Source organism: Lontra canadensis, unplaced genomic scaffold (genome assembly GCF_010015895.1).
Source record: "Lontra canadensis isolate GAN:19392208 unplaced genomic scaffold, GSC_riverotter_1.0 scaffold108, whole genome shotgun sequence".
Classification (NCBI taxonomy): domain Eukaryota; kingdom Metazoa; phylum Chordata; class Mammalia; order Carnivora; family Mustelidae; genus Lontra; species Lontra canadensis.
This window is the reverse complement of record NW_022631102.1, coordinates 2,690,969-2,718,390: the sequence shown is the minus strand read 5'-3', so window position 1 is coordinate 2,718,390 and position 27,422 is coordinate 2,690,969. Positions and strand designations below refer to the sequence as shown.

The 27,422-nt window shown below is 47.2% G+C and overlaps 1 protein-coding gene across 1 annotated transcript in view; it reads left to right on the top strand.

Moving 5' to 3' along the window:
* The first annotated feature begins 1,228 nt into the window (after window positions 1-1,228).
* The window catches only part of DYNC1H1 (dynein cytoplasmic 1 heavy chain 1), a 66,232-nt gene continuing 40,038 nt past the window's right edge, over window positions 1,229-27,422 (top strand). Inside the window, exons 1-16 of the mRNA XM_032839572.1 lie at window positions 1,229-1,484; window positions 9,996-10,083; window positions 12,007-12,180; window positions 12,392-12,647; window positions 13,000-13,186; window positions 14,481-14,752; window positions 14,844-15,071; window positions 16,472-17,548; window positions 18,233-18,412; window positions 19,838-19,987; window positions 22,162-22,308; window positions 24,805-24,945; window positions 25,293-25,469; window positions 25,599-25,709; window positions 25,793-25,912; window positions 26,443-26,682. Coding sequence (XP_032695463.1) covers window positions 1,229-1,484; window positions 9,996-10,083; window positions 12,007-12,180; window positions 12,392-12,647; window positions 13,000-13,186; window positions 14,481-14,752; window positions 14,844-15,071; window positions 16,472-17,548; window positions 18,233-18,412; window positions 19,838-19,987; window positions 22,162-22,308; window positions 24,805-24,945; window positions 25,293-25,469; window positions 25,599-25,709; window positions 25,793-25,912; window positions 26,443-26,682 — 3,804 coding nt within the window. The remainder of the gene's footprint in view (window positions 1,485-9,995; window positions 10,084-12,006; window positions 12,181-12,391; window positions 12,648-12,999; window positions 13,187-14,480; window positions 14,753-14,843; window positions 15,072-16,471; window positions 17,549-18,232; window positions 18,413-19,837; window positions 19,988-22,161; window positions 22,309-24,804; window positions 24,946-25,292; window positions 25,470-25,598; window positions 25,710-25,792; window positions 25,913-26,442; window positions 26,683-27,422) is intronic.

The following is a 27,422-nucleotide window of genomic DNA, read 5'->3' as shown; positions in this document are numbered from 1 at the left end:
CTGTGCACTTTGTTACAAAAATAATGCCTTTGGCTTCCATTCCTCCACCCAATTTAAGAAGCAAGTTATGAGTTTGAATTTTCAAAGGCCAATTAATGCTCCTTAAAAGAAACTGTCATCACTAAACCAACAATGTGGGCAGCCTGGACTCCCACCCTTATGTCATCTCAGGCTAAGGGAGGAGATCCAGGTGGATGGGAGGTGGGGGGAGCTTTAGCTGGCAGGTATCTCAGCCCCTGCCTTGTGCAGCCCCAGAGGCGGAGGCCCATGGAATGACAGTGCCAGCCCTCGCTGCTAGGAGAGCATCACTGTTCTAGATAGATGCTCACACCGAGGTCTCCCCCTTGGTCATCACGGCATCCCAGGGGGAATTATCTCATCATTAGCAGCCAGCACCCACATCTTGGCTTTATCCCACCGTTCAAGGTGGGTGTGATCTCCTGGCTGTACCTGACACCGCCTCTGCAGTCAGAGATCCAGCCCGAACCTTCAGGCCCTCTGTCTTTGTAAAGTCTAGTTCCTCTGCTGGGACTGTCCCCTTCCCCACCTCCCCTCTTTCCAAACTAGCAATGCGGCAAGCCCCTCATGTCCTGTCCCTCTGAAGAACGTTCTCACTTTTCACGTGTATATCTAATAACATATATGTCACGACTATGTTTTAGCACTCGACACATTGCAGTCATGCATTCGTCCAACGCAATAATACAGGCTAAATGCTGAAAAGCAATGTCGGTCACACGCTAACTGCTCCAAAAACACGTTAGCTCTCGTCACTAACGCCGTTCATTCATTCAATATTCACGGAGTGTCTCGGGCTCTGTGTTGCAGCTGTAGTCCCCGACCACCCTACGCCGCCCACTCGCCAAGCCGAGATCCCACCTTTAGGGTTTGCGCTGCGGAGAAACGCGGGACCCGCCCAGCGCCGGGACTACAGGTCCCAGAAGGCTGCGCGGCGGCGTCGCCGGAGGCCCGCACGCGTGCATGCGCAACGTCGTGACGCCTCGGCGGCGAGCGGGCGCTAGTGGCTGAGGCGGCGGGCCGCGGGCGGGGCGGGCCGGCGGGCGGCGGCCTTTAGGGCGGAGCCGGCGCCCGCTCCCTTCAGTCCGCCGCGGTTAGCGGACGGTCGATTTCGGGCGCCCGTTTCTCGCTTTCGTCCGCTCGGCGCTCGCTCTCGTGCGGAGCCGCGGCCGCCTGCCCAGCGCTCCCTGCGGGTCCCGAGCGCGGCGCCATGTCGGAGCCGGGCGGCGGTGGCGGCGAGGACGGCTCGGCCGGCCTGGAGGTGTCGGCCGTCCAGAACGTGGCCGACGTGTCGGTACTGCAGAAGCACCTGCGCAAGCTGGTGCCGCTGCTGCTGGAGGATGGCGGCGAGGCGCCGGCTGCGCTCGAGGCGGCGCTGGAGGAGAAGAGCGCCCTGGAGCAGATGCGCAAGTTCCTGTCGGACCCCCAGGTCCACACGGTCCTGGTGGAGCGCTCCACGCTCAAAGGTGCGGGGCCGGGGCCGGGCGGCCGGGGTCGGGGGATTGGGGGAACGGGACGCCGGAACGGGACGGGAGCGGCCTCCGGGCTGCAGACGCCCTGCGGGATGGGTCTCCGCGGCCGCCGGGCGAGGCCGGCGCCACACCCCCTGCCAGGCGGGAGTCCCGGGGGTGCCCCCTTCCGGGTCGCGGGGAACGAAGAGCGGGCGCCCCTGTTTTGCCGTCACGCAAAACAATGGGATCGCTTTGTCTGCTTGGGCCTCAAGATGGCCGAGTTGGGTGGAGACAGCGTCTGCCGGGCTGAGCGCGGGCGGAGGCCGCATCCCGGCCTCCAATGTCACATGAGCTTTTCGGTTTCGATTTGTGGCCAGGCCGGGCCGTCCTCGCGAGGGATGTGTCAGGGGCAGACCCGCGGAGCCGTGCGCAGCCTGGATGTGGGGGTCGGAGCTGACGGGAGCCCTGGCCGGCTCCTGAGCGTCCTGGCCCTGCCCTGTGCGGACCCGGATGCGGAGGCCCAGGGAGGGACAGGGCCGATCAGGACCTCGAGCAGAGCATCCTGGTTCCAGGTGGATGTGCGCTCCCAGGTCTGCCTCTTGGTCCTCACGGCGTCCTTGCCGTCTGGTGTATCTCTCAGTCTGTCGCAGACAGGCTCAGCTGAGATGACTCGCCCAAAGTCACCAGCTAATTCTGCTCCCTGGACTGGATTCAGCATGTCCGTGTCCAGTACACTGATGGGTTTCGCTACTATACCTTTATATTTGTGTAATGCGTAGATGATCCTAATAGTGACCCTGTGATATTTGAATTTAGTTTGTACGGTTTTTATTGTTTTTATCATTACTATTATTATTTAGATTTTATTATTTAGATTTCATTTATGCACAAGCAGGGGGAGCAGCCGGCGGAAGGAGAAGCAGATTCCCCGCTGAGGAGGGACCCCAATGCGGAGCTCGATCCCAGGACCCTGGGATCATGACCTGAACAGAAGGCAGACACTTAGCCGACTGAGCCACCCAGGCACCCCTAGTTGACAGATATTTTAAAGAGGGAGACTCTGGTTAGGCACCTACATGGGGAGGGGGGCATTCCAGCAGTCTTCTCTAATCGTGACCTCCCAAAGCAAGGCTAGATCCTTCTTGAGAATTGAGCTTGTCTTTAGGGAGAGTTCCTGGACTCCGTAGTACCACTTGGTAGTTGATGATGAGTGTATTTGACAGCGCAGAATGGGTGTGGCACTGGCCCCCGAACCAGGGGTGATGTTCAAGTAAATTTTACCCTTAGAACTAAGGGATTGGCCATTGTCTGAAGATGTTTGCCGTTGAGCTTCTGATAATCTCGAAACAAAACAACTGTAAAGTTCTGCCAATAAGGGGATTTATACTGTCTTACCCCTCCCCCCCACACACACACTTAATTTCTTTCTGATAGTTTGTTTCTTTTAAAGGCTATTTCAGGAGATGCTTCATTGTAGCCTCTTGTTTCTTTGAGAGGGTGAGAAGGTCAGAGTGTCTGAAAGACTCACATGGAATGTTAAAAGCAGATGAGCCATTCAGACATATTTGCATTAATAATGTTGTTTAGGGTTTTCTGTTATGCTTGGGGTCATGTTTTCCAGCATGGAAACCACTAGTGTTAAAATTTTTTTTTTTTTTAACCCACCTACTCTTTCAGAAAGAGTATGTATTTAGTCGTGACAGAAAATTTAAAGTATGTAGGTAAAGGAAAAATCACTTGGAATCCTTTGACCCAGATATAACCAGTGTCAGCATTTTGGAATCTTTCTGGTTATTTTTCAATGAATATGCATTGTTTTATTAAAATACATCTTAATTTTTATGAAGTTGCTGTATTTTTAGTAGTTTGACCTTGGCTAATTCTTGATCATGTTTTCATTGCACAGTTTATATGTTAAAATCAGTGATTTCTACCTTGGAACTCAGTTTTTTTTTTATGGAAAAAATTGTAAGTTTTGTTTTTGCTTCTGGACTGCTCATCAGTAATGGGCGTTTCTCAAACATTAGAACTGAACTTTGCTAAAATTATTGGGGGGAAGCCCTGTTTCTGTAGTATGCTTTTCAGTGCAAATCATGTTTTCTTGATGGTACTTTTTCTTATTTCAGCAAAGCAAATGTCCAGCCATCCATGTCTTGGCTCCATAGTGACTTGCATTTTTGAACATTGAATAAGGAATGAGAGTGTCAAAAATTGAAATCCTACCTCATTCCTGTATTTATAAAAATAAAAAGAAGTATTTTTAGTAACTCAACCTGTCTGTAATTTATTTTTCACCTGAAAACTTTAAGGAAAGACTGTATGGTTGCATCAGTCTTATTAGCATCCTGACTAAACTAGCATGATTTAGACAGAAATACAGACCTAGGTCACTTGATGGGAGGGCTTTCCTCCGGGTAGTTTTTGAGTTAGCATTGGCTTTTGCACATTTAATCAAATGTGAGCAGCCAGTAGCTAGTTACAGTAAAAATGTTTGCTTTATAATGTGGAAAACAAATCTAAATTGTTTAAACTGAGTAAAGACTGTCAAGAATGAAGTCATAAGGGGCACCTGGGTGGCTCAGTGGGTTAAAGCCTCTGCCTTTGGCTCAGGTCATGATCCCAGGGTCCTGGGATGGAGCCCCCGCATCAGGCTCTCTGCTCAGCAGGGAGCCTGCTTCTCCCCCTCCCCTCTCTCTGCCTGCCCATCTGCCTACTTGTGATCTCTGTCTGTCAAATAAATAAAAATAAAAATATTAAGAAAAAAAAGAATGAAGTCATAAGGGGCACCTGGGTGGCTCAGTTGTTAAGCATCTGCCTTCGGCTCAGGTCATGATCCTGGGGTCCTGGGATGGAGCCCCATGTCGGGCTCCCTGCTCAGTGGGAAGCCTGCTTCCCTCCCCACTCCCCCTGCTTGTGTCTCCTTTCTCATGCCCTGTCAAATAAACAAATAAAATCTTTTTTAAAAAAGGATGAAGTCATAATTAATGAACAGAGGAAATTGCTTTTATTTTATCCTCCCTATCCTTTTTACGGAAAGAATTTTCCGAACACTTGTCATTGAACATAAAGCATTTTTACATGAAGCTATATATATACATTTTTAATCACCCCAGCTAACTGTAAACTTTTCTGTTGAAGTACAGTATTTTTTTTAAAGATTTTATTTATTTATCTGACAGACAGAGATTACAAGTAGGCAGAGAGGCAGGCAGAGAGAGAGGAGGAAGCAGGCTCCCTGCTGAGCAGAGAGCCTGATGCGGGGCTTGATCCCAGGACTCCGAGATCATGACCTGAGCCGAAGGCAGAGGCTTTAACCCACTGAGCTACCCAGGCGCCCGAAGTACAGTATTTCTTAAAGTGTAGAATAAAGATTGAGAATTTAAGTTTATTTTGATACTAAAGGATTGGAGAATAGGTGGGAAGGGGAGTGTTAAAGGATAGCTCCTCTGATTTGAAAAAGCAAAATCTTTTTCCTGTAATTCCTGGCCTGTAGAAAATTGTTTTTTCATGGTGTACGTCTAAAATTACAACCAGATAGATGCTCATTACTTAATATGCACCTTACAATTTTAATGACATTCTGTAGCAGTTTTTAGCTGGCGCGCATTTTCGGTTGGGTGGTAAAGGTGGGAGCAGGTAAGAGATGCTGCACTTGCAGCTGGTGAAACTGGAGGTTCCAGGAGGCTCCAGCTGGTTGTGGGCTTTCGTTTTTGTTTACATTTGGGTGTCTTAGGCTTGGTGCTTTGTCCTTAAGACTGAAAATAACGGCTGCCTTTAGTCAATATTTATCCTAAGCTTGGATTCTAGTTTTTCCTAACAGACATACTTCGGGGGGTTTTACCTCTTCTTCAGTAGTGCAGAGATGGCTAGGGACTAGAATGTGAAAGAAAGGTAGAACTTTTTACAGTCCTCAACTTCTTAGAGATCCAGCAGTGTGGAAGGTTTAATGGGGAATATTTTTGTGGATTTTAAAAATTATTTTTCTGAGGACTTGCTTTCCCTAAAGGATGAAGAAATGATGACTAAAAAGTATGCATTTCTGGCCTTTGCTTTGTCCTCCAAAATGGTTAGTGAAATGGTTAGCAAATTCGCAGGAAGATTTTTCTGTGATACCACACTGCCTTGAAGCCCTAGGCCAGGAGTCCCTGAGCCTGGGTTCCTACTGTCCTGTGCTGTCACACCGCAGGCGGGGGGCCCTGTACCCTTCATAGGACAAGCCAGTCTGTAGCTCACTAGGTTTGAATGTGTAGAGTAGCATAACAAATGGCATTTATAGGCAGCAAAGGGAAAACCGTCATCACTTCTTTTAGAAAAGTAAAGTTGGAAGGAAACTGTTTGCCAGTGTTGTAGCGCGTTATGTGGTCTTTAACCCTCCGTTCCCCTTGCTAACGGTGCTATGAATGGAAGTCTTCAGGTTGAAGAGAAAACTCAGACTTTCTCACCATGCCCTGAGCCTCGTGCCAGAGCAGGGAGTGGTTGTGGCAAAGAAGTCACAGCCCCTCAGAGGGAGGACGAAGGGGTGATGGGTGTCCAGGTGACAGGAAAAAGCACCAGATGCAGGAAAGGGGGAAGCTAACGCAAACGTGTGAGAGAAAAGGGAGAGAACATCTATGATAGCGATCTACGAAAATAATGTGGTATTCGTAGGTTTTGGATTTTAAGAGGAAAAGAAGATGAAAGGTAAGGAGAACCAGGAACGTTTAACGAGGAATTTGGTAGTTTGTGTGGGCCAAAGAGAGCGGCTGGTTGCCGCTGCTGGGTGGAGAAGACACTTGCCTCAAGGCTGGGCGAAAGGAGGGGGCAGGTTGAGGGAATGACCAAGGACGGGGAGCGGGGCTCCTCTTCCCTTGTGTGCTCAGTACATTTTGTGAAACCTGCCCTGTCGGCCTAGGGGAGGAAGTCCAGTCTTCAGGTAATTGAATGCACATCTTTTTATGTTTCACTAAGACATAATGCTCACCTAATTCACAGTGTAATGATGCAAATCACTCTTAGTTTGAAATACATTAAACTGACCATTCAGTAGAAATTTACACAGATTCACGCTAACTGACGTTGTGAACATCTCTAGAAATACAGCTCTCAGAAGTTAACCAAAGAAATGTCCGCAGGTCACTAAATGTGTATTAGTGTGGCTCCCAGCAAAGGACTTGGCGAGGCAGCTCCGCGCTTTCCGTCCCAGTACTTTGATTGCCGGCATGTACTCACAGACAGGACGCTACTGGGCCGTTATGGATCTCTCGACCAGTAACGTAGCAGCGGTAGCAAACAGATTCAGACTTTACTGAAAGCAGGATTCCCTGATGAAATATGCAGATTGTGTTAGCTATAAGCTTCTAAATATAGCAGGATTAGCAGCTTCTTTGTTACTAAGAATTAACTATCATGTGTCTTTCCCCTTCTGAACAGCTAAAAAAATGTTTCTGCAGAAGTAGAATGTTACACTATTATTATTTGGAAGATGTAATAATTTATAGGGAGGCAAAAAGGTTAAATTATTTGATGGCAGTTTATAAAACAATGAGGTTTTTTTCTACTAGGAATCAGACATACTTGATCTCTTTTTATGGAAAATAAGCATTAAAAAACTAATGCAGAATATATTCTGTGACTTTCATAAATTATTATCATCAAAAGAAATTAGGGTCTTAACCAAGCAGTAGAGGATCCCTGTTGGATATCCTTGTCTGAGGATTGTGTTTGGGTGTGCCCTCCCGAGCTCCGGCGGAGTGCTGCTGCATTGCGGTATTCCCCGTGCGGAGCTGGGAGCTGGGCTGGGAGCTGGGCGTTCCCAGCCTGTGAGATGGAGCAGAGCGTGACTCATCTCCTGGCCCGCCGCCCAGTTCCTTTAACCCTGTTTGCATTAGGAAGTGCCGGCTGCAGGGCTAGATGCGCATCCAGTTGGCATGTTTTCTGTGTGGTTTTATTGATTTAGATGGTGGATTTTGTCTCGGAGGAAGAAATGATTCAAAGTTACGTCGTTAATTTCCTTTAATGATTATAAAATGTTACTTTGCTGGATACTTCCGGATGCTATTTTGATGACATATATTTTATATAATTCGTAGAATAGGGTTTGGAAAATTGAGGGAGAAAGTATTTCATAATCCTACCACCCTGACAACTGTTTCAGTTTGGGAGTGTTTCTTTATGCTCCATTCATGTGCTTGCATTTTAGAGATTGCAGTCCTCATGTGTGGTTGGCTACAGGCAGTGTGATCTGTCTTATGGTATATCCGTATTTTGGTAGTTAGAAAACCCGATTGGTTTGTTTAGTTGTTTTTTGTTTGTTTGTTTTTTGTAGTTAGTCATTTTTTAAGAACAGCTAAGAAGTACCTGGCATACTAGAATAGTTGGCCACCTCCTCTACTTCCTAAAATTATACCAGAAACAGTATTTTGGAAGAGTTATTGTCTTTTTCTTTTTTAAGATTTTATTTATTTGACAGAGATCACAAGTAGGCAGGGAGGCAGGGAGAGGGAGAGGGGGAAGCAGGCTCCCTGCGATGCGATACGATATGGGGCTCAATCCCAGGACCCTGAGACTATCATCTGAGCCAAAGGCCAGAGGCTTAACCCGCTGAGCCACCCAGGTGCCCTGGAAGAGTTATTGTCTTAAAAGATATACTAATATTTTTTTATCTTTTAGTGTAAACTTTGTATTTGTCTCATCTTAAAGCTAATGAAGTGAACAGCTTTTGCTCAGACTCTGTATACCCAGATTTTCATATTTGTTTGTACTTCAAGAAACTTTATAGACCACCTAATTTAATATCCCACCCCCTCCTCTGCTGCCCATTGTATTCACTTTTTACTTTTTTTATGTTAATCCTAGTATAGTTAACATACACTGTTACGACTAGTTTCAGGTATGCAGTATAGTGAGTCGTCACTTCTGTGCATTGCTCAGCGTTTATGGTGAGTGCACTCTTAACCTTTCACCTATTTCACCATCACCCCCGCCCCACTCTGCTGCCCATTTTCCAGAGGAAGAAAAATGACTTTCCTAAGATCACTAAGTCTGCTGCCTTTGCTCTTACATCATAACGAAAAATGAAGGTGAAGGACAGGTATTGTGTTGATCCTCGGGTAGAAATTTTTGCCAAGGCAGATGATTGCATAGCAGTGTGTCATTGCAGAGACGGTTCAGAAGCTGGGGCATCCGTGCTAGAGCTGGAGGTTCGGATTACTTCCCATTCTGACAGATTTTAATTTTTCAGTTATGGTTTTTAATTATTTAGAAATTATGTTCAGGGGCATATAGGCGGCTCCATCAGTTGAGTGTCTGACTGTTGATCTCAGCTCAGGTCTTGATCTCAGGGTCATGATTTCAAGCCCTGCATTGGGTTCCATGCTTAGCCTGGAGCCTACTTTAAAAAAGAAGAAAGAAAGAAATTTTGTTCACATACATCTTGAGCTATCTTACTGTTGAATTCCAGTAAGCCCTTTTTTTCCCCTAAGATTTTATTTAACAGAGAGAGACACAGTGAGAGAGGGGACACAGCAGGGGGAGTGGGAGAGGGAGAAGCAGGCTTCCTGCTAAGCAGGGAACCCGATGTGGGGCTCGGGGCTCGATCCCAGGATCCTGGGATCATGACCTGAGCTGAAGGCAGATGCTTAACGACTGAGCCACGCAGGCGCCCCCTTACTTAAAAAGTAAGCTTTTTAAAATGACTAGTGTGCATGCTGTTCACTGCGTGGATCCCACCATGGTCCCTGCCCTGCAGGAGCTCACGTTCGGGGAGGAAGATGCATTCACATATCGACCCCAGAGCAGGTCCTGAAGCCTGAAGAGTAGTGTGACAGCCGAGGGGAAGGCTCATTGAATGCCTCTCCATGACCCTGGGGATGTTCGTTGATAATGATTTTCTTGATGGTTGTTTGCACTTTGTGGGGTGCTTGAGAGGGCTGGGGTGGGCGCTGTGCTGGGGAGGACCCTGGGTTTGGAATCACAGACTTCTGAATTCTCACTTTGTCCTTTTCCAGACACGTGTTTGGGGGCAGTTCACTTATATTTCTTACTTGGAAAACATGGGTAGAAAGAGTCATGCCAACCCCCACAGTGCTGTCATGAGCGTTACATGCGTGATAGACCTAAAGTACTTAGTAAATAAAGTGCCTGTGCCTAGTGAGCGTTGAGCAAACACCTGGCCAGAATACCCGGAGTGGGAAGTGGAAAATGCCTTCTGTGTTGGGAGCACAAGGGATGAGACTGGCCCGAGCGCATGGTGAGCAATGGCACAGGGAACACCACCTCTCACTCCATGGGGCCAGACCCTGCTCCGGTGCTTCCAACACCCCCGGCAGGCCAGTGCCTCCTGACTTACAGGAAAAGGAATGGAGGTGCAGAGAAGTTAACTCCCTTGCCCAGGATCACACAGCAAGGTGCCTGGGCCAGGAGTCGGGAAAAAGTGGGTAGGAAGGGAAAAATAGGTAGAGCCGAGTCATATGGGGGTTTAAATGTTGGGGGTAAGGTGAGGAGTTGATACTGACATAAATTTGATATCATATTTGTTACAATTTGTAGAGGATGTTGGTGATGAAGGAGAAGAGGAAAAAGAATTCATTTCCTATAATATCAACATAGATATTCATTACGGAGTTAAGTCCAATAGGTGAGTAGTGTGGATATACTGTTACCTTGGATTATAAGTTTGTAAGAATTGAATGTAGATCTTAATTGACTCAGATGAAGACATTAAGAAAGCACTCGAGATTTCTGCTGTTTAAATTCATGTATTGAATTTAGATTAATTCATGTATTGAATCACCTTTGATTTTCATGTGCTGAAATTCAGAGGATTTCCAAGTCAATATAAATTCTAAAATATTTCTATTTTAATTGCTATGTCACGGCATCCATTTTAGGTTTGAGCCAAAATGTACTTAACATGTGTAATAATAATTCTCAGATTATATCTGAATTTTCTTTTTTGTAAGTAACTAGTAGAAACCTAGTAAAGGTTGTTAGGTAGAGGTCTCATTCTTTTTAGTATAAATCCCTAAAGAAAGCATTACTGGTTCAGATGCAGTATGTCACTAAAGTCTTTAATGCATGACCAGATTTCTCCCACCTTCTAGAAAACTGGTGTCAATTTACATTCCAGTAGACAGATCCAAATTTAAATATATAAATGTTTAATTGTACTGCATCAGCTTTTTAAAACGTTTATTTTTAATAATTTCAAGCCTACTAAAGAGTTGCATGAATTCTCTACAGTTGATATCAGCTGTCTGTTGTTAACAAAGCCACATTTGCATCATCACTCTTTTTCTTGAACCATTTGAGAGTTGGTTGTAGGCAACCTGCCCCATTACCCCTAAATACTTCAGTGTATTTCCTAAGAACAAGGACACTTCTATTCATAGCCTTGATACAGTTTTTAAGTTCAGGAAATACTGGTATCGTACTTGGCACTGTGTGCACACGCATACTGTTTCAGTAATGTCCCTGACAGTAATTCTCCCTTGACCCAGAATCTCATTCTGTGTCTTTCATGATACCGACATTTTTGAGAAGTGCAGACCAGGGATGATCAGATTGTTTCTTCGTTTTTGGCAGGGATGCTGTTACGACTTTTTCCTTCTCAGTGTGTCACGTCGGGAGGTTTCAATGACTTTTTAGAATAAAAAAGTATTATGTGTAAAGTACTGGCCTGGAAACGGAAAATTTAAATACTAATTTTTTTTAACTATTCATTTAACCACGTTTGAGTGCCTGTTATGTGTAAGATGCAGAGAAATAAAACGTGGTTCCCAAGAAGCTTGTGGTCTTTGGAGAGAAAGCTCAGCAGATACACAACTGACTGTACTACTTGGTGGAATCTTAGGGGTGCAGAATGGCATGATGCACAGAGATTGGAGAGAGAGTCTGGTCAGGGGAGGCCGTGTGGAAGAGGTTATGCCAGAATTGGGTTTTGAAGGTTATTTGGAATTTCAGCAGATGAATGTAGACTTCTTAAAGACACAGTGGCATGTCACATTGAGAGAATGGGACATCATTTTAAGTTTTGTCTTGGGTGAGGAAGAGGGTGCATAGCAGGACGTAAAACTGGAAGAGTTTATTTAGGCCAGGCTGTGGGGGGCCTGGAGTGCCCTCTTGCCACTTTAACCTGTGGGTGACTGTTGTTTATTAAAGCCTGTATGTCACCTAGTGCCATAAAGAAATGGTACAAACTAGCATACGATCAGATTTAAGTATATAATGCCTTGTAACTTGCAGTTATTAGGGAGGTTCATTTGAGTGAGGCCGAGATTATGAACTCAACCTATATATTAGACGAATTAACTTTGCCTGGTTTCGTGGTCACACGCCAAAACCTTAACCTTGATTCAGTTGCTCTCACCTGAGTGAAGAAAGATAAGCAGTGCGTTTCCCTATTAGAAAAGCAACTCTTAAACATGTTCTTGATATGACTTTTGAAGTATGACACGCAAATGAATTTTTAATTCGTGTGCAACACACAGAGGGAGACAGTTAATAAAACTGATTAGGAATGAGGCTCTTTGTCCTAATTTCTTCTTTTGCTTTCTTCTAGCTTGGCATTCATTAAACGTACTCCAGTAATCGATGCAGACAAACCGGTGTCTTCTCAGCTCCGAGTCCTCACGCTCAGTGAAGACTCGCCATATGAAACCTTACATTCGTTTATCAGCAATGCAGTGGCTCCTTTCTTTAAGTCCTATATCAGAGAGTCTGGCAAGGCAGACAGGTAAACACCATTTTTCCTTTGTCGGTTTGAAGACATCATGATAGATAATGTGAAATTTGGGAATTGGGAGGGCAAAGCTTGTGAACCAAGAGGATATAAATCTGTTGCATTAATAAGATGTATATTACTAACGTTTGACAGGCGTAGAATAAGAGGATCTTTTGGAGACCAGCAGCACACTAAAGTTTGAAGTGTTTGTTAACCTTTTTAGGGATGGTGATAAAATGGCTCCTTCTGTTGAAAAAAAGATCGCAGAACTTGAAATGGGGCTCCTTCACTTGCAGCAGAATATTGAAATTCCAGAGATCAGCCTTCCAATTCATCCCATTATTACAAATGTTGCAAAACAGTGTTATGAACGTGGAGAAAAGCCAAAAGTTACAGACTTTGGAGATAAAGTTGAAGACCCAACTTTTCTCAATCAGTTACAATCGGGAGTTAACCGCTGGATCCGAGAAATTCAAAAAGTAAGAGCATGGTATTGAGTGTGTTATATAAGGTACTTTGCTCTTTACTGTCTCTAGAAAACCGGTTTGAGTTTTTATCAATGAGGTGGAGTCCAATGATGTTAGCAGTGCTCTCAGCAGTGCTCTCCATGGTTCCGGGACAGCGTGCAGATGTTTAAATATTAATCCTGAGAGAGTGTTGATCCCAGCTGTCTCATACCTCTGCTTTCACTTATTCAACCACTTACAGTTGACAGGGAAGGAAATCTACTTGAAATATAAAGATTACATTGTAATGCATGTGTCTAGTTAATGATAATTTTCTACCTTTATTTAAATAGTGAATGCTCTTGAATATTATCTATCCTTAAAGGTGACCAAACTTGATCGAGACCCTGCCTCAGGAACAGCCTTGCAGGAAATTAGCTTTTGGTTAAACTTGGAACGTGCGTTGTACCGCATACAGGAGAAACGAGAGAGCCCAGAAGTTCTCCTTACTCTGGATATCTTGAAACACGGCAAGCGTTTCCATGCCACTGTCAGTTTTGACACTGACACAGGTAAAAACTGGAAGTAGTAATTGATTGGTAAATTACAGATCTGGCTTTCGTGAGGTCTTATGGACAATGTCAGTGAAAGTCAACAGATGGACCATCAGATGACTTTCCCACATACCTTTCTTCTTCCGGAGTTTTGAGAACATAAGCCGATTTCTAGGTCCGAGTAGCGAGCCCTGGGAGTGTCCGTCCTGTTTCTCAGTTCCTTGGCTCCTCAAGTAGATCATACTTCTTAATCTGAAGTCAAGTGTACTTTTGACAATCCAGACAGGAAGACAGTTGACATTAAGCAGAAGTTATTTGCCCACAGGACTGTAGAAGGAGCGCTTCTTCTTTCTCTTCCTCTTGCACTTGCCCCCTTTTCTCCATTCTCTGCCTTCCTCCCTGTGCTGAAAGTGGTCAAGATAGATTCAGTTTTCTGTATGCACAGCAGTGTGAGCGATGTTGTATTAGCACACACTGGGCACTCCAGGGTTTGGATGACCAGGCATGGTTAGGCATTTCTCTACAGCTCTGCCCACCAGAGCATGTTAGAGCATGGAACCGGGGCTGCAGTACTCGTCATGTTCTTTTCCTACCCCTCCAAAAAAGGTGTGCCTAAATGTCAGTGGAGGTGCCGGGTAGAAATCCTCTAGTTGTGTGGATCACGTGATCTGTTACCTGGGCATTCACTAATGCTGGAAGGTATGCCTTGAAATTTTGTTTCTAAATAGCTCTGAAACTTCTATTTCTTTCCTAATACCCTTTCTTTTTCTTTCTTTCTTTTAATCTTCTGCTGGAGGAGTGAGAAGGTAGACAAGACCCAGGTGCTTCTGGGATTCTCTGTCCATAACACACTCCACTCACACAAAGCCACGGGTGTACCACATACATTTTAGTGCTCCTAAGGATGATAACGTTGTAGTTTTTCTAAACTTAATGTTACTTATAGAACATTTAGATGATAGAGAAAGCAGTGAAATCCTTGGGGCCATCACCCACAGCCTTTAGAGTATGTGTGAGTTGACTGATACTCTAAAAAAGCAACAAGACCGTCCGTTAATTATCAGAGGATCATCCTGTTAATGACATGTTCCTTTTTGTCAAATATCGTAGATAGTTTCTGTGTCACTTACTCTTCTGCAACAACAGAATGTTCCATGGTGAGGCTGTATTTCAGTTTACTTACCCAGGGTCAGGCTGCAAGCAGTATCCTCTTAGTTGTATTCCTTTTTCCTGATGAAGGTGCAGTAGACCTATAGCATTATACCTGTGTTACCTGATATGAAAACAATTAACCGTTTCTCTGTTAACGTAGGTCTAAAACAGGCTTTGGAAACAGTGAATGACTACAATCCTCTGATGAAAGATTTTCCTCTGAATGATTTGCTGTCTGCCACTGAGCTGGACAAAATAAGGCAGGCACTTGTTGCAATCTTCACCCATTTGAGAAAGATCCGAAACACAAAATATCCCATTCAGAGGGCTCTGCGTTTGGTGGAGGCAATTTCAAGAGACTTGAGTTCTCAGTTACTCAAAGTACTGGGCACCAGAAAACTGATGCATGTTGCTTATGAAGAATTTGAAAAAGTAGGTTTTAATATATCAGAAAACCCACCTCAGGGCACGGAGATGAAAACATGCTGTAATAATAAGCTTCCTTTTGTAAATTATATCCTAGGTTATGGTCGCATGCTTTGAAGTCTTTCAGACTTGGGATGATGAATATGAGAAGCTTCAGGTGTTACTGAGAGACATTGTCAAAAGAAAAAGGGAAGAAAATCTGAAGATGGTTTGGCGAATCAACCCTGCCCACAGGAAGCTCCAGGCCCGCCTTGACCAGATGAGAAAGTTTCGACGCCAGCACGAGCAGCTGAGGGCTGTCATTGTCAGGGTCCTGAGGCCACAGGTATGCATCACATTTGTAAAATACGTTCATGGGTTGTTTTTATAACCTGCCTTCTTTTTCTTAGAATGCACACTTCTGTTCTGCACCAGATGCCTCTCGAGTTCTGTTTGCACCCTTTCACTATCCTCTTGACAGTATAGTGACTCTGTGTTTTCACAGCAAATCTTCTCCATCCATTCATCCCTCCTCCAAAAATGCATGGAACCTAGAGCCAGACTTCCTGGGTTTTAAGTTAAGATAAATTCCACTGTTTAATGAGCTGTGTGACTTGGACGTGTTTCTTAACCTTTTTCCCAGATGCCTCATTCATAATCGCATGTCTGAGATTTATATAAAAGAATTAAATGACTCCTTTTCTTTGTACATGCTTTTTTTTCTTCTTAACTCACCTTTTGTCTTCATCAGTGATTTTCTTCCTTTAAAAAATCCAGTCCAGGGGCACCTGGGTGGCTCAGTGGGTTAAGCCTCTGCCTTTGGCTCAGGTCATGATCTCAGGGTCCTGGGATCGAGCCCCGCATCGGGCTCTCTGCTCGATGGGGAGCCTGCTTCCGCCTCCCTCTCTGCCTGCTGCTTTGCCTACTTGTGATCTCTCTGTCAAATAAATAAATAACATCTTTAAAATAAAATAAATATATATTTTTTTAAACGTACAATTATAATGTGATGAGGAAGTATTTATTGGTGACAAGGCTGTGGAACCTCCAACTCTGGGTGACTGTTGTGTGTGTTGATAATTGTAGGAAATGCTAGATTTTAGTTAGGGGTTAGTGAAAATAATAATGATGATCTCTGCCAAACAAGTTCCTAAGACATCTGGGAACCCAGATCAAGGCCCCTGCCCAGCTTTGTAATCCTGCGGGAGTGTGGGCAGGAGACGTACAGGGAAGTCTGACACTTCCTGAGGTAATGCCCGTGCCCTGCGCTGTTCCCCAGTGCTTCAGGGAGCTGAAGGGGGGGAGTTCTTCCCTGTTGGTGTAGCCTTTCTCCGTCCCTCTGCTGTGGGACTTACCCATGGATTATAATTCAAGTTTTAAACGTCGCAAAGGAAGGCTATTTACAATGGATGCTGAGTTTATATGTGGCGCTCTTGTGACTTAGTGAGCTTTCCAACGCGTTCTCATTGTGACAAAACTTTGAAGAGGCAAGTACCCAAAACCCAGGTTTTAACATGTTATTTTAGCTTAAGAACTAAAGCTGCATTGTCAGAAGAGCTTACACGTGAAGTTAGAACATACTGTGTCGTACTCCTCACAGCTCTGTTGTGCTCTGGTTATCAAACATTTGGCCAGAAGTTAGGAACACACAGCCAGGACCGGCTGTGTTGTGTGGTGTGTGCTCCTGGTGTCCAGTCAACAGCAGTCTTCGTGCGATCAACTTTGTCACAAATCCTCCTCTTTCAGGTCACAGCAGTTGCCCAGCAGAACCAGGGAGAAGTCCCCGAGCCTCAGGACATGAAAGTAGCAGAGGTTCTCTTCGACGCGGCCGACGCGAATGCGATTGAGGAGGTCAACCTTGCGTACGAGAACGTCAAGGAAGTGGATGGTCTGGACGTCTCCAAGGAAGGCACAGAAGCCTGGGAGGCCGCCATGAAGAGATACGATGAGCGAATCGACAGGGTAGAGACCCGGATCACTGCTCGCCTTAGGGATCAGCTCGGCACGGCCAAGAACGCGAACGAGATGTTCAGGATTTTCTCGAGGTTCAATGCACTCTTCGTCAGGCCTCACATCCGTGGGGCCATCCGCGAGTACCAGACCCAGCTCATCCAGCGTGTGAAAGATGACATCGAGTCTCTCCATGACAAGTTCAAGGTCCAGTACCCACAGAGTCAGGCATGTAAGATGAGCCACGTGCGCGACCTGCCCCCCGTGTCGGGCTCCATCATCTGGGCCAAGCAGATCGACCGCCAGCTGAGTGCCTACATGAAGCGTGTGGAGGACGTGCTGGGCAAGGGCTGGGAGAACCACGTGGAGGGCCAGAAGCTGAAGCAGGACGGGGACAGCTTCCGCATGAAGCTCAACACTCAGGAGATCTTCGACGACTGGGCCCGGAAGGTGCAGCAGCGCAACCTCGGCGTCTCGGGGCGCATCTTCACCATCGAGAGCACTCGCGTCCGGGGCCGAACCGGAAACGTCCTGAAGCTGAAAGTTAACTTCCTTCCAGAAATCATCACGCTTTCCAAAGAAGTTCGAAACCTCAAGTGGCTTGGTTTCCGAGTCCCGCTGGCGATCGTGAACAAGGCTCACCAAGCAAACCAGCTGTACCCGTTTGCCATCTCGCTGATCGAGAGCGTGCGCACCTACGAGCGGACCTGTGAGAAGGTGGAGGAGCGGAACACCATTTCCCTCCTGGTGGCTGGCTTGAAAAAGGAGGTGCAGGCTCTGATCGCGGAGGGCATTGCACTGGTGTGGGAATCCTACAAACTCGACCCGTACGTGCAGCGCTTGGCGGAGACCGTCTTCAACTTCCAAGAAAAGGTGTGTTGTAATTTGCTGCCCCCACCCCGCAGGGTCCCGGGAATGAACTAAATGCAGTAACGTCACTCCAGTGAACGCGGTAGTCCTCCCATGGGAGCGTTCCTCATGGGGAGAGCACCGGGCCATGTGAGCTGAAGAGGAAAAGCAGCCCTTTTACTTACTGGGCTGTGTGATGGTGGTGGGGTTCTGGGAAGACCATTAAGTAACAGCCTGAGTTTAGAAACCAGTGGAGAGGGGAAGGACGTGGGAGTCCGACCGCCTGACATGAGAGCTTTATTACTGATGCAACTGCATGGACGACAGGGCTCCGCAGTCGTGGCGCTTGCTGTCGGTCCACCCCAGACCCAGACTCCTTTCCAGACCCTAGCGCACCTGGGCGGTTGTAAGCCTCCTGGCTCTGAGCCTGCTGCTGGGAGGCAGGTCCGAGCCAGGGCGTGTGTCTAGTGCTCACGCACGCGCTCAGCGAGAGAAGGCACGGAGCAGGCACGTCAGATTCCTGCACCCAGACTGCTCAAAGGTCCCCCTTCCCTCCCTGAGAATACAGGAGTGGGGACCCCGGAGTAAATGGGATTGGCTATTCCTGGAAGAACTCCTTTCCCTTAAACATATGTCAATTGAGAAATACACATAAAAGTAAAGGAACATATAAATGGAGTTTTAACTATTCGATGCGCCTTCCCTTAGGTGGATGACCTGCTGATCATTGAAGAAAAAATAGACCTGGAGGTCCGCTCGCTGGAGACTTGCCTATACGACCACAAGACCTTCTCTGAGATCTTGAACAGAGTCCAGAAGGCCGTGGATGACTTGAATCTGCACTCCTACTCCAACTTGCCCATCTGGGTCAACAAGCTTGACATGGAGGTGAGGGATGGCCGCTTATGGCACTTTTTGGTCGTCTACAGTCAGCCCGATTTTATAAGCTTACTAGTTTGTCACTAAAAAGCATTTTCCCATAGAAGTTACCAGCAGTAGTCCCGTTTCTTCTCAGGAAATCCCATTTAGCTAGCGGTAGAGCTGAGCTATGGAACTAGCAATGGTCCTGTCTGTTCCAGGTTGCAGATGTCAGGTGGGGGGAGTCTCTTCATCTTCTGAATAGGTGACCGCCTCCTTCCTGCCCTCCCTGCACACCCAGTTACATAGGGGGTTCTCCCTGGCCCTCCTTTCCAGGCATCCTTCTCTGACACGCTGCCCCTTCTCCACCACCCGGTTTAAAAAGAAATGCCTAGGGGCGCCTGGCTGGCTCAGTTTGTAGTCCACAGGACTTTAGACCTCTGTGTTGTGAGTTCAAGGCCCATGTTGGGCCAAGAGCTTAATTAAAAAGGAAAAGAAATGCCTAGCAACCAGATAGGTCTTACTCCTGGTGTAGAGGAGCGCGGCTCATCCCTACAGAAGTATGTGGAGAGAGGGAAGTACTTGTGTGCAGCTGTGCATGTGTTTCAAACATACTTACCACCCACGTGGCTTTCTCGTTGGCGGGTGTCAGCATCTGCAGAGAGCCCCAGGAAGTAGGGTAGTTCATGGCAGAGCTGCTCAGTGGGCAACTCCGAAGTACCTTAGTTATCCATTTAGGGAGAAAGGAAGAGAACGCCTGTGACCCACAAAGGTACAGTGTATCCACACACAGAGCACTCCCAGGGAAATTTCACAAAGCCCACTCTTCCTTATCTACTGGAAGTCTCGGGCTTTGCCACTGCAGCCTTTACAGCATTCCCAGGGGGGACAGATTGCACGAAGACACACAGATGTCCCCTTCATGGGACGTTCACTTGTCTCATTCCATATCAGAAGACTTTCTTCTTTACTTGTTGAAAGAGAATGGGTGCCTGTGTCTGCTGACAGATGTTACTTGGTCTTACCTTGTCATGGTTCTACAGTACATATAAACACGGAACCATCATGTCGCATACCTCAAGCTAACATTGTGTGTCACTTATACATCAGGCTTATTCTCCAAATTGTAGATTATTAGTTTTATCTCTGAGGCTACCAGGAAAACACTTTTGTTTTGTAAATTTTCTAGTGAGTTGAGCAAACAGCAAGACCGTGACTGTATCTGGGTCCATCTCCTTGTCCCTTACAAGTCAGAGGGTTGGTGACTGGGTTAGCCCCCAGATGGACGCGTTCTCTGAGGCTGGGAGAGAGACCTAGTGAGGTGGGGATCCAGGGTAAGATGAAGGGTGGGGTAGCAACCGTCGTGCTTGATCTGAAGCATTGGCTTCCTACCTGATGTGCTCGTTAAGCTACCTTTTGGAAGAACACTGGTCTTTCATCCTGCTTTCTCTGTAGATTGAAAGAATATTGGGCGTGCGCCTACAAGCTGGCCTGAGAGCTTGGACCCAAGTGCTACTTGGACAAGCTGAAGATAAGGCAGAAGTTGACATGGACACAGATGCGCCTCAAGTTAGTCACAAGCCTGGCGGAGAGCCGAAGATTAAAGTGAGTATTTCCCATAGCATCCAGTTTGCTGGTCAATCAAAGGGTTCTTCCTTTGAAAAGTACCAATGAGAAAGTCACTTAACAGGGAAGAAACCTAACAGACAGCCCCACACCCAGGGGACCAAAGTCAGCGAGACCGGTGCTGTCTCGTGCTCATTGTTTTACTCCGGCGATGTGTGCGACGTGGTGACATGGCCGCTTTCCCCTTGGTCTTTGTCCCTACAGCTCCCAGACTCATTCTGACCATGAGAAAAGAGTGTCAAGGTCATGAAAGACCAGGAAAAACTGAGAAAATGTGAGAGGTTGGAAGGGATTAAGGAACTGTGACTACTGTGTGTGCTGTGGGGGGCCTGGGAAATCGGACCAAAGTCAGTATTTTAGTTAGTAGTGTTGTGTCAATGTCGACTTCTTCGTTTGGTAGTTGTACCATGTTAGATGGCAACATTAACGGGAGCTGGTGAAGGGTATATAAAATCTCTTCATACTTTCTTTGCAACTTTCCTGTAAGTCTAAAATAATTACAAAATCGTAAGTTTTTTAAAAGTGGGAAATCTTATTTTTATTTATTTAGATTTTATTTTATTTATTTGAGAGAGGGAGAAAGAGAAAACAAGAGGGGAAAGGTCAGAGGGAGAAGCAGACTCCCCACGGAACTGGGAGCCCAATGCTGGACTTGATCCCAGGACTCTGGGATCATGACCTGAGCTGAAGGCAGTCACTTAACCGACTGAGCCACCCAGGCGCCCCATAAGAGTGGGAAATTTTAGAAAAAATCTACACGAGATAAAACAATCTCTGCTTTCTAAGCATACGTGCAAGAAATCATTTCAAGAACCCAGTGTAATCTGTACAAGGAGAAGTTTAGACTTTGACACTAAAATGTCACTCTTCACAAAATCTCAGCATCTCGTGGAAGAATGACTAGCACAGTGGTCAACACTCTGGGCAGCAGTCCTTGTCTCCAAGCCACCGATTTCCCATTTGAGTGAAGAAGTGACCAGCTGAGGCCCAGCAAGCCTTCTAGAAAATTGTGTTAGTTCAGGCTGTGCAAAAAGGTCGTGTCTGCTGGTGTGGGCGTGGGTTACAAAGGTGTCTGCCGCATGGTAGTTCAGTAAGCCATGCATTTGCATTACACAGTTTATGTTAAATTTACCCCCAAAAAAGTCTCAGAAAACAAGCCTAAAAGAACAGAAGGTAGAAACTTTGATGTAGGAAAAGGAATTGGCTGTTTTTGTTTCCCCAGGTGTTACCTTCTCGTTTTTTTCCTCTTAATGCTTGAGAAGTGTTTTCACCGTGGAATATTACATATATTTATCCCCAGAGCCTACTTTTTAAAATACAGAGATGCAAAAAAGCAAATGAGCATGTCTAAGCTAAAGCAGCTATCTCATGGAGATGGGGTCGGAATTCTTGCTTAGCTTAAAGCAGACGCTGGTAGGCGGCATGGCCTCACCTTGGCCTGTAAACCTGCCTCCGTGCAGTGTGTGTCTGACAGCTCGTGCCAGCCTCAGTCCCTGCATCGGTGGCACAGGGTTCTCGGATCCCGGGGTCGCAGTGTCAGAGATCAGCCAGCACGTTCAGTCAGACGGTGCTCCATTCCACGGTGTTACATATTCACCGAGGTACAGGGGAACCAGGACGAGCCTCAGCAGTGCCTGCCCCTGACTCCTTACAGTCCTCTAGGGGGGCACGAAATACGCAAGGCCACGTTCTCTAATCAGGTGACACACTCATGGTTCAGACTCAAGTAGGTTAATAAAATTTAGAGGGCGAAAGTGTTGTGTGTCAAAACCATTTTTTTTACTTAAAAAGCATTTATATCAAGAACATTTCTCTGAAATGATTCTAATGCTTTTTACAATCAGAAAAAAAAAAAGCTATAATTTGTATACGTTATACCCACTTTCAAATTTCAGGATTTGTAACACCTGATTTTCCTTGAGGTGATTACTGAGCGACAGTCACACGCATATATGTTCAGTACCATTTAATTGAAAATGGCTCCTGGAGACATTCACCAGTTTATTAGTATGTTAGAATCACACCTGCATGATAGATTTTTAACCAAGAAACGATCACATATCTCACGAATACTGACTCTGACATCACAAATGCATAAAAGCCAGTTTATTGAAACTGATTGCTGAGTAAGAAATGAAATCTTTGTCTTACAGAATGTTGTTCATGAGCTAAGAATAACCAATCAGGTCATCTACTTGAATCCGCCGATCGAAGAGTGCAGGTACAAGCTGTATCAGGAAATGTTTGCCTGGAAGATGGTTGTGCTGTCTCTTCCCCGGATCCAGAGTCAGAGGTACCAGGTGAGCCTTCCTGGCACCCTCACCATGACCCCTCGGACCAGGCTCCCCCGGGGCTCTGTGGCACCACTGCTCCGTCATGCCTCTTTAAATTCTGCTGTTGTCTGTCTTCTCAGTCTGCACACTTGGGGCCCAGCACTCTAAGGGGAAGCAGAGGAGGCTTGTGTGACCTGACAGTTCTCCTGGGCTGCCTTTCCAAATAGTTGCCTCTACAATTCCGATCTCGGTAGTCTCGTAGAAGTTCCCTCCATGAACTTCTCTGGGAATTTTAATTCTGGTTCCTCCCCACCCCCACTTACTGTAGAGGTTTCCAGATACACGTGAAACTAGGAGTCTCATGAACTCACACCAGCCTGCTTTGTTTATTATCATGTGGTCAATTTAAATTTTGATCCCTTTCCGTCCACCAGATTATTTCAAAACAAATCCTAGTAATAATGTGCTTCTGGAGCAAAAGGAAAACCCAAAAGACTAGGTAGTCCTCGGTCTCTAAGCAGTATTACTTCGCATAAGCAGACCTCCAGAGCCTGTTACGCCAGCTCTTCTAGAAGCTGTTAGCTTTGCACCAGACGCAACATGGGCTGAGTCCTTAGAATTTTTTGCTGTAGCAACTACCTGTAGACTCACAGTCTTGACAGTGATTAGCCCAAACTTGGCAGTGACCAGCTAATCAGGACCCAACTGTGAATACTGGTTCCTTCCGCTCTGGGCAGTCTGTACAGACGGCAGGATATTTCTTGTCATGTCCTGTTTTTTAACCAGCCATGTTTCTGTTCGTCTCCACATCTGATGGAAGTGAAGCCAGCCCCTATTCTGCTGGGTCCCATGCCCTTGCTCTGTGGCTCAGTCTCCTGTCTGAATAAGCCTGACCCCTGTCACCCTCTAGCCATCTTACTTCTTGGTTCTCTTGGTAAAAACATAGAGGATTTGTCTACACATCTGCTCCAGGTCCCTACTGTTCAGACGTGAGGGTCCCCGGCCTTTCCCTGTCACTGTGGCAGGCTTCTCGGCCTGAGAAGTGTCAGTGGCAGGATGTGACGGGTGCGCACCCCCTCCTGCTGGATATGCTTGTTCCTCTTGGCTGTCCTGCTTTTCCTCCCACTCACTGGCCAGTCTCCTCTGCTGGCTCCTCTTTGGCTCTCCTCCTTCCAGCCTCTACCTCTCTCTGTGTGCTGCCCACCCCAGAACTCTGTCCCACACAGTCCACTCACTGAATGCTGGCCATGTGTAACAACTCCGTTCTCACATCTCTAGCCCAGCCTTTGTCTTGATCTCCAGACCCATCTCTCCTGCTGGCTCCCGGGTGTCTCCACCAGAATGATGGGTGCCATGCACTGAACGCACCTCTGACCCCCTCCCTCAGACTTGCCCCCACCCCCAGTCTTTCTTTTCCCCACCTTCAGCCCACTCAGGCCTAAGTCGAGGTGTCACCCTGGCCTCCCACTGTCTCCGTCTTCAAAATCAACCTTGATCTTTTTTGCCCACATCTACTGATACCACCAATCCAAGGTACTGTCAGCCCTCACTGGGGTTCTTAGGGGTCCCCCTGACAGATCTTTGTGTTTGCTTTTGCCGCCCTAAAACCTATTTTCAACACAGCAGCAGTGTAAGACTTAGATTTCATGTCAGTCCTGACACTGGTCTTCCCAGTGCCCACTGATGGCTTCCCGCACCACCCCGCATGAAAGCCACGTCCCATGGCAGAGCGCTGGGCCCCACCTAATATGCTGCTTGTGGCCTCTCTGACTTGAGCACCTGCATCCCACTCACTGACTCTGCCCCGGCCACACTGGCCTCTCACTCTCCTCAGACAAACTCTTGCGCCTGGGCCTTTGCACTTGCTGACCTCTGCTTGGAACCTGTGGTAGCGACGTGCTGACATAGCGCACTCCCTCCCCCAGTCCTGCTCAGTGGGGCCTTCCCTGACTTCCCCCACCCCGTACTCCCAGCCTTCCTCCTTCCTGCTTTGTCTCCAGAGCGCTGCTCACCTGCTAATGTTCTATATAGTTTGCTTCTCCCTGTCTCTCCTCCCACGGAATATAAGTCTGTGTGAGCAGAGATTTTTGTCTGGCTATTTCTCGTGCCTGGAACAGTGCCTGGCACATAGCCAGCGCTCCGCTCATTGACGCGATGGCTGGTTATCACTTCCATCATCCAGGCTGGTGTAACTATGCGGTCACGGTCATCTTAGTCCTTTAGACCTCACCTTTGGTGTACCACTGCCATGGAGAGGCTCTGCTCCCAGGGCTCAGAGAGCTCTGTGACTGCTTTTACGTAGTGACACCGCATGCTCTAGCTGTGGTTGGTCTGACGTTCCATTTATTGGCCGATGAGTGAAGTACGAGTAGGCCTCTGATTTCTCGTGGCTGGGGTAAGGGGACATTAAATGCCAATTTTATAGCAAGCTGTTCCTGCAGTTCATTTGAGTTCAGTGAAAGGGGCTCTGAGATGAACATTTTGTATATGCTGTTTGTGCTCCTTCCGCCTCTGCTTCCTTAGGTGGGCGTACATTATGAGCTGACTGAAGAAGAGAAATTCTACCGGAATGCTCTAACGCGGATGCCTGATGGCCCCGTTGCCCTAGAGGAGTCCTACTCTGCGGTCATGGGCATTGTGACTGAGGTCGAGCAGTACGTCAAGGTGAGAAGCTCGCAGTGTCGTTCAAATATTGCTGCAGAGTCTATTTTAATGTAGTGCGTATGCAGTCTAATAAAGGTGGGAGCTAAAATCTGTGTACTGTGTATACCGTGTGATACACTAGATAATGCTTACTTTAAACAGTGTAGAGCAAATCTTACAGTCTATTAACTCGCATTTCAGAGAACAGTGAATTTTATTCTTTTAATATGAAAATTCTGAGAGCTTGAAGTGAATTTTTCTGGCAGTGTTGAAAGTGAGTCTTTTTAATGAAATATGAGCGTCCTATGCTCGAGTGGTCCGCACAGTGAGAAGCCGGCTGTGTGCTTGACTGTGCCCTTCGCCTGCAGGTCTGGCTTCAGTATCAGTGCCTGTGGGACATGCAGGCTGAGAACATCTACAACAGACTGGGGGAAGATCTCAACAAGTGGCAGGCTCTCCTGGTTCAGATAAGGAAGGCCAGAGGCACTTTCGACAACGCGGAAACCAAGAAAGAGTTTGGGCCGGTGGTTATAGATTACGGCAAGGTGAGCTCTGCTGTCTTGTCACAAGGGGTGGAGGTGGCTGGCTCTCGAGGCAGCGTCATGTGGGACGGGGATGCAGCTGAAGCCCGGAGGAGCTGACGGCCTGTTGTCGGGGGGCTCATTCACCTGCAGGTTCAGTCTAAGGTGAACTTGAAGTACGACTCTTGGCATAAGGAGGTTCTCAGCAAATTTGGGCAGATGCTCGGATCAAACATGACGGAATTCCACTCCCAGATCTCCAAGGTGAGGAAGCAGGATCCTGGCAGCGGGATGCGTCTGCTGGTGACCTGGGCCCCACATTACCCTTCTGTGTTCTCTCCGAACAGTCACGCCAGGAGCTGGAGCAGCACTCGGTGGACACAGCCAGCACCTCCGACGCAGTGACCTTCATCACCTACGTGCAGTCTTTGAAACGGAAGATCAAACAGTTTGAAAAACAAGTTGAGGTGAGCTCCGGAAACAGTTCAGAGTCTCAGCATTGGCCTGGGAGGTGCTTGGAGTTAGGTCTGCACAGTCCCAAGCCACCAGCTTGACCCACCTGCTGAGCTTGTTTAAACGCGGATCCTGGCGTCCCAGGGTCTGCATTTTAAATAGCTCTGCAGGTGACTTCTAAGCACGTGGAGGTTTGAGAACCACTCTGTCTTGCCTCTTAAATCTTGGACGTTAGCTGTTGATCTTTGAGTCACACATGCTTTGGTTTTTCTAACTTGGAAGGAGGTGGGGGTTGCGCCTCAGCAGCGCGCCTTCTGTCCTCTCAGGGCCGCTCGGGAACAGCCGGGTGTGGGGTGTACCAGCTGCCGCAGGCTTGGGCCATGATGCTTCCTGGGTGACGCACTCCCTGGACAGGTTTCTGGACAAGAGCAAACATACTGATGTTCTGTATTCTAGAGCCGCAGGGTGTCTTCCTTTTACATGGGAATCTGACGATGGTTTCTATTGTGAAAGAAAAAAACCCTATGTTTTTCACCTCTCAAAGCTCTACCGCAATGGCCAACGCTTGCTGGAAAAGCAAAGGTTCCAGTTCCCGCCCTCCTGGCTCTACATCGACAACATTGAGGGCGAGTGGGGGGCCTTTAACGACATCATGCGGCGGAAGGACTCTGCCATCCAGCAGCAGGTGGCGAACCTGCAGATGAAGATTGTGCAAGAGGACCGGGCGGTGGAGAGCCGCACCACAGACCTGCTGGCGGACTGGGAGAAAACCAAGCCTGTCACGGTGAGCCCCGCCCACCACGCCCCAGCCCCGAGGCAACCTCCACTGCGAATCCATGTCCTTTCTCCCACGCTGAAGGCTTTGCTCTGACTTAGCGTTCCAGTGATGAGGAGTTACCTTTTTGTAACTTAAACAGCACTTACCAACTTAGAGCTCTTTTTACATAGGAGCCCTCATGAAGATCATTTAAGTTAGCAGGTGGTTTTAAAAATTTAAGGTTTTCTGTTCTTAAGTTAGTCTCTTACTTAGGCATACTCAAAAATTAGAATTTAATTTCTCGCAGGCACAGGCCGAGCCTCACGTTGGCATGTGCCGTGGGAGGCAGGTCCTGCCATCCTTGTTGTCATCATTGCTTCTGTACCCAGGACCTGCCCCTTCAGTCCTCTTGGTTCATTCAAATATTTACTGAGCACCAACTGTGTTCCAGGCAGCGGGGACAGAGCAATGACCAGGAGGGACACTGCAGTGGGAGAGGCAGGTGAAAACGAGCACGGAAGACATGTATTTGAGTCAGATGGGGATCGGTGCCATGGGGAAGGGCCCAGGCAGACGAGGAGTGTTGGTGGTATGCTGCCTTACAGGGAGGGTGGCGTCTGAGGGGAGACCTGCGGGAGGAAGGGGAGCTGGCAAGTCATGTAGTGGCGGGGAGGGGCGCCTCATTAGAGGCGACAGTGTGTGCAGGGCTCAAGCAAGTACAGAACCGTGTACCTGGTCTGAGGGCACGGGGCTCTCGGGGACGGGGG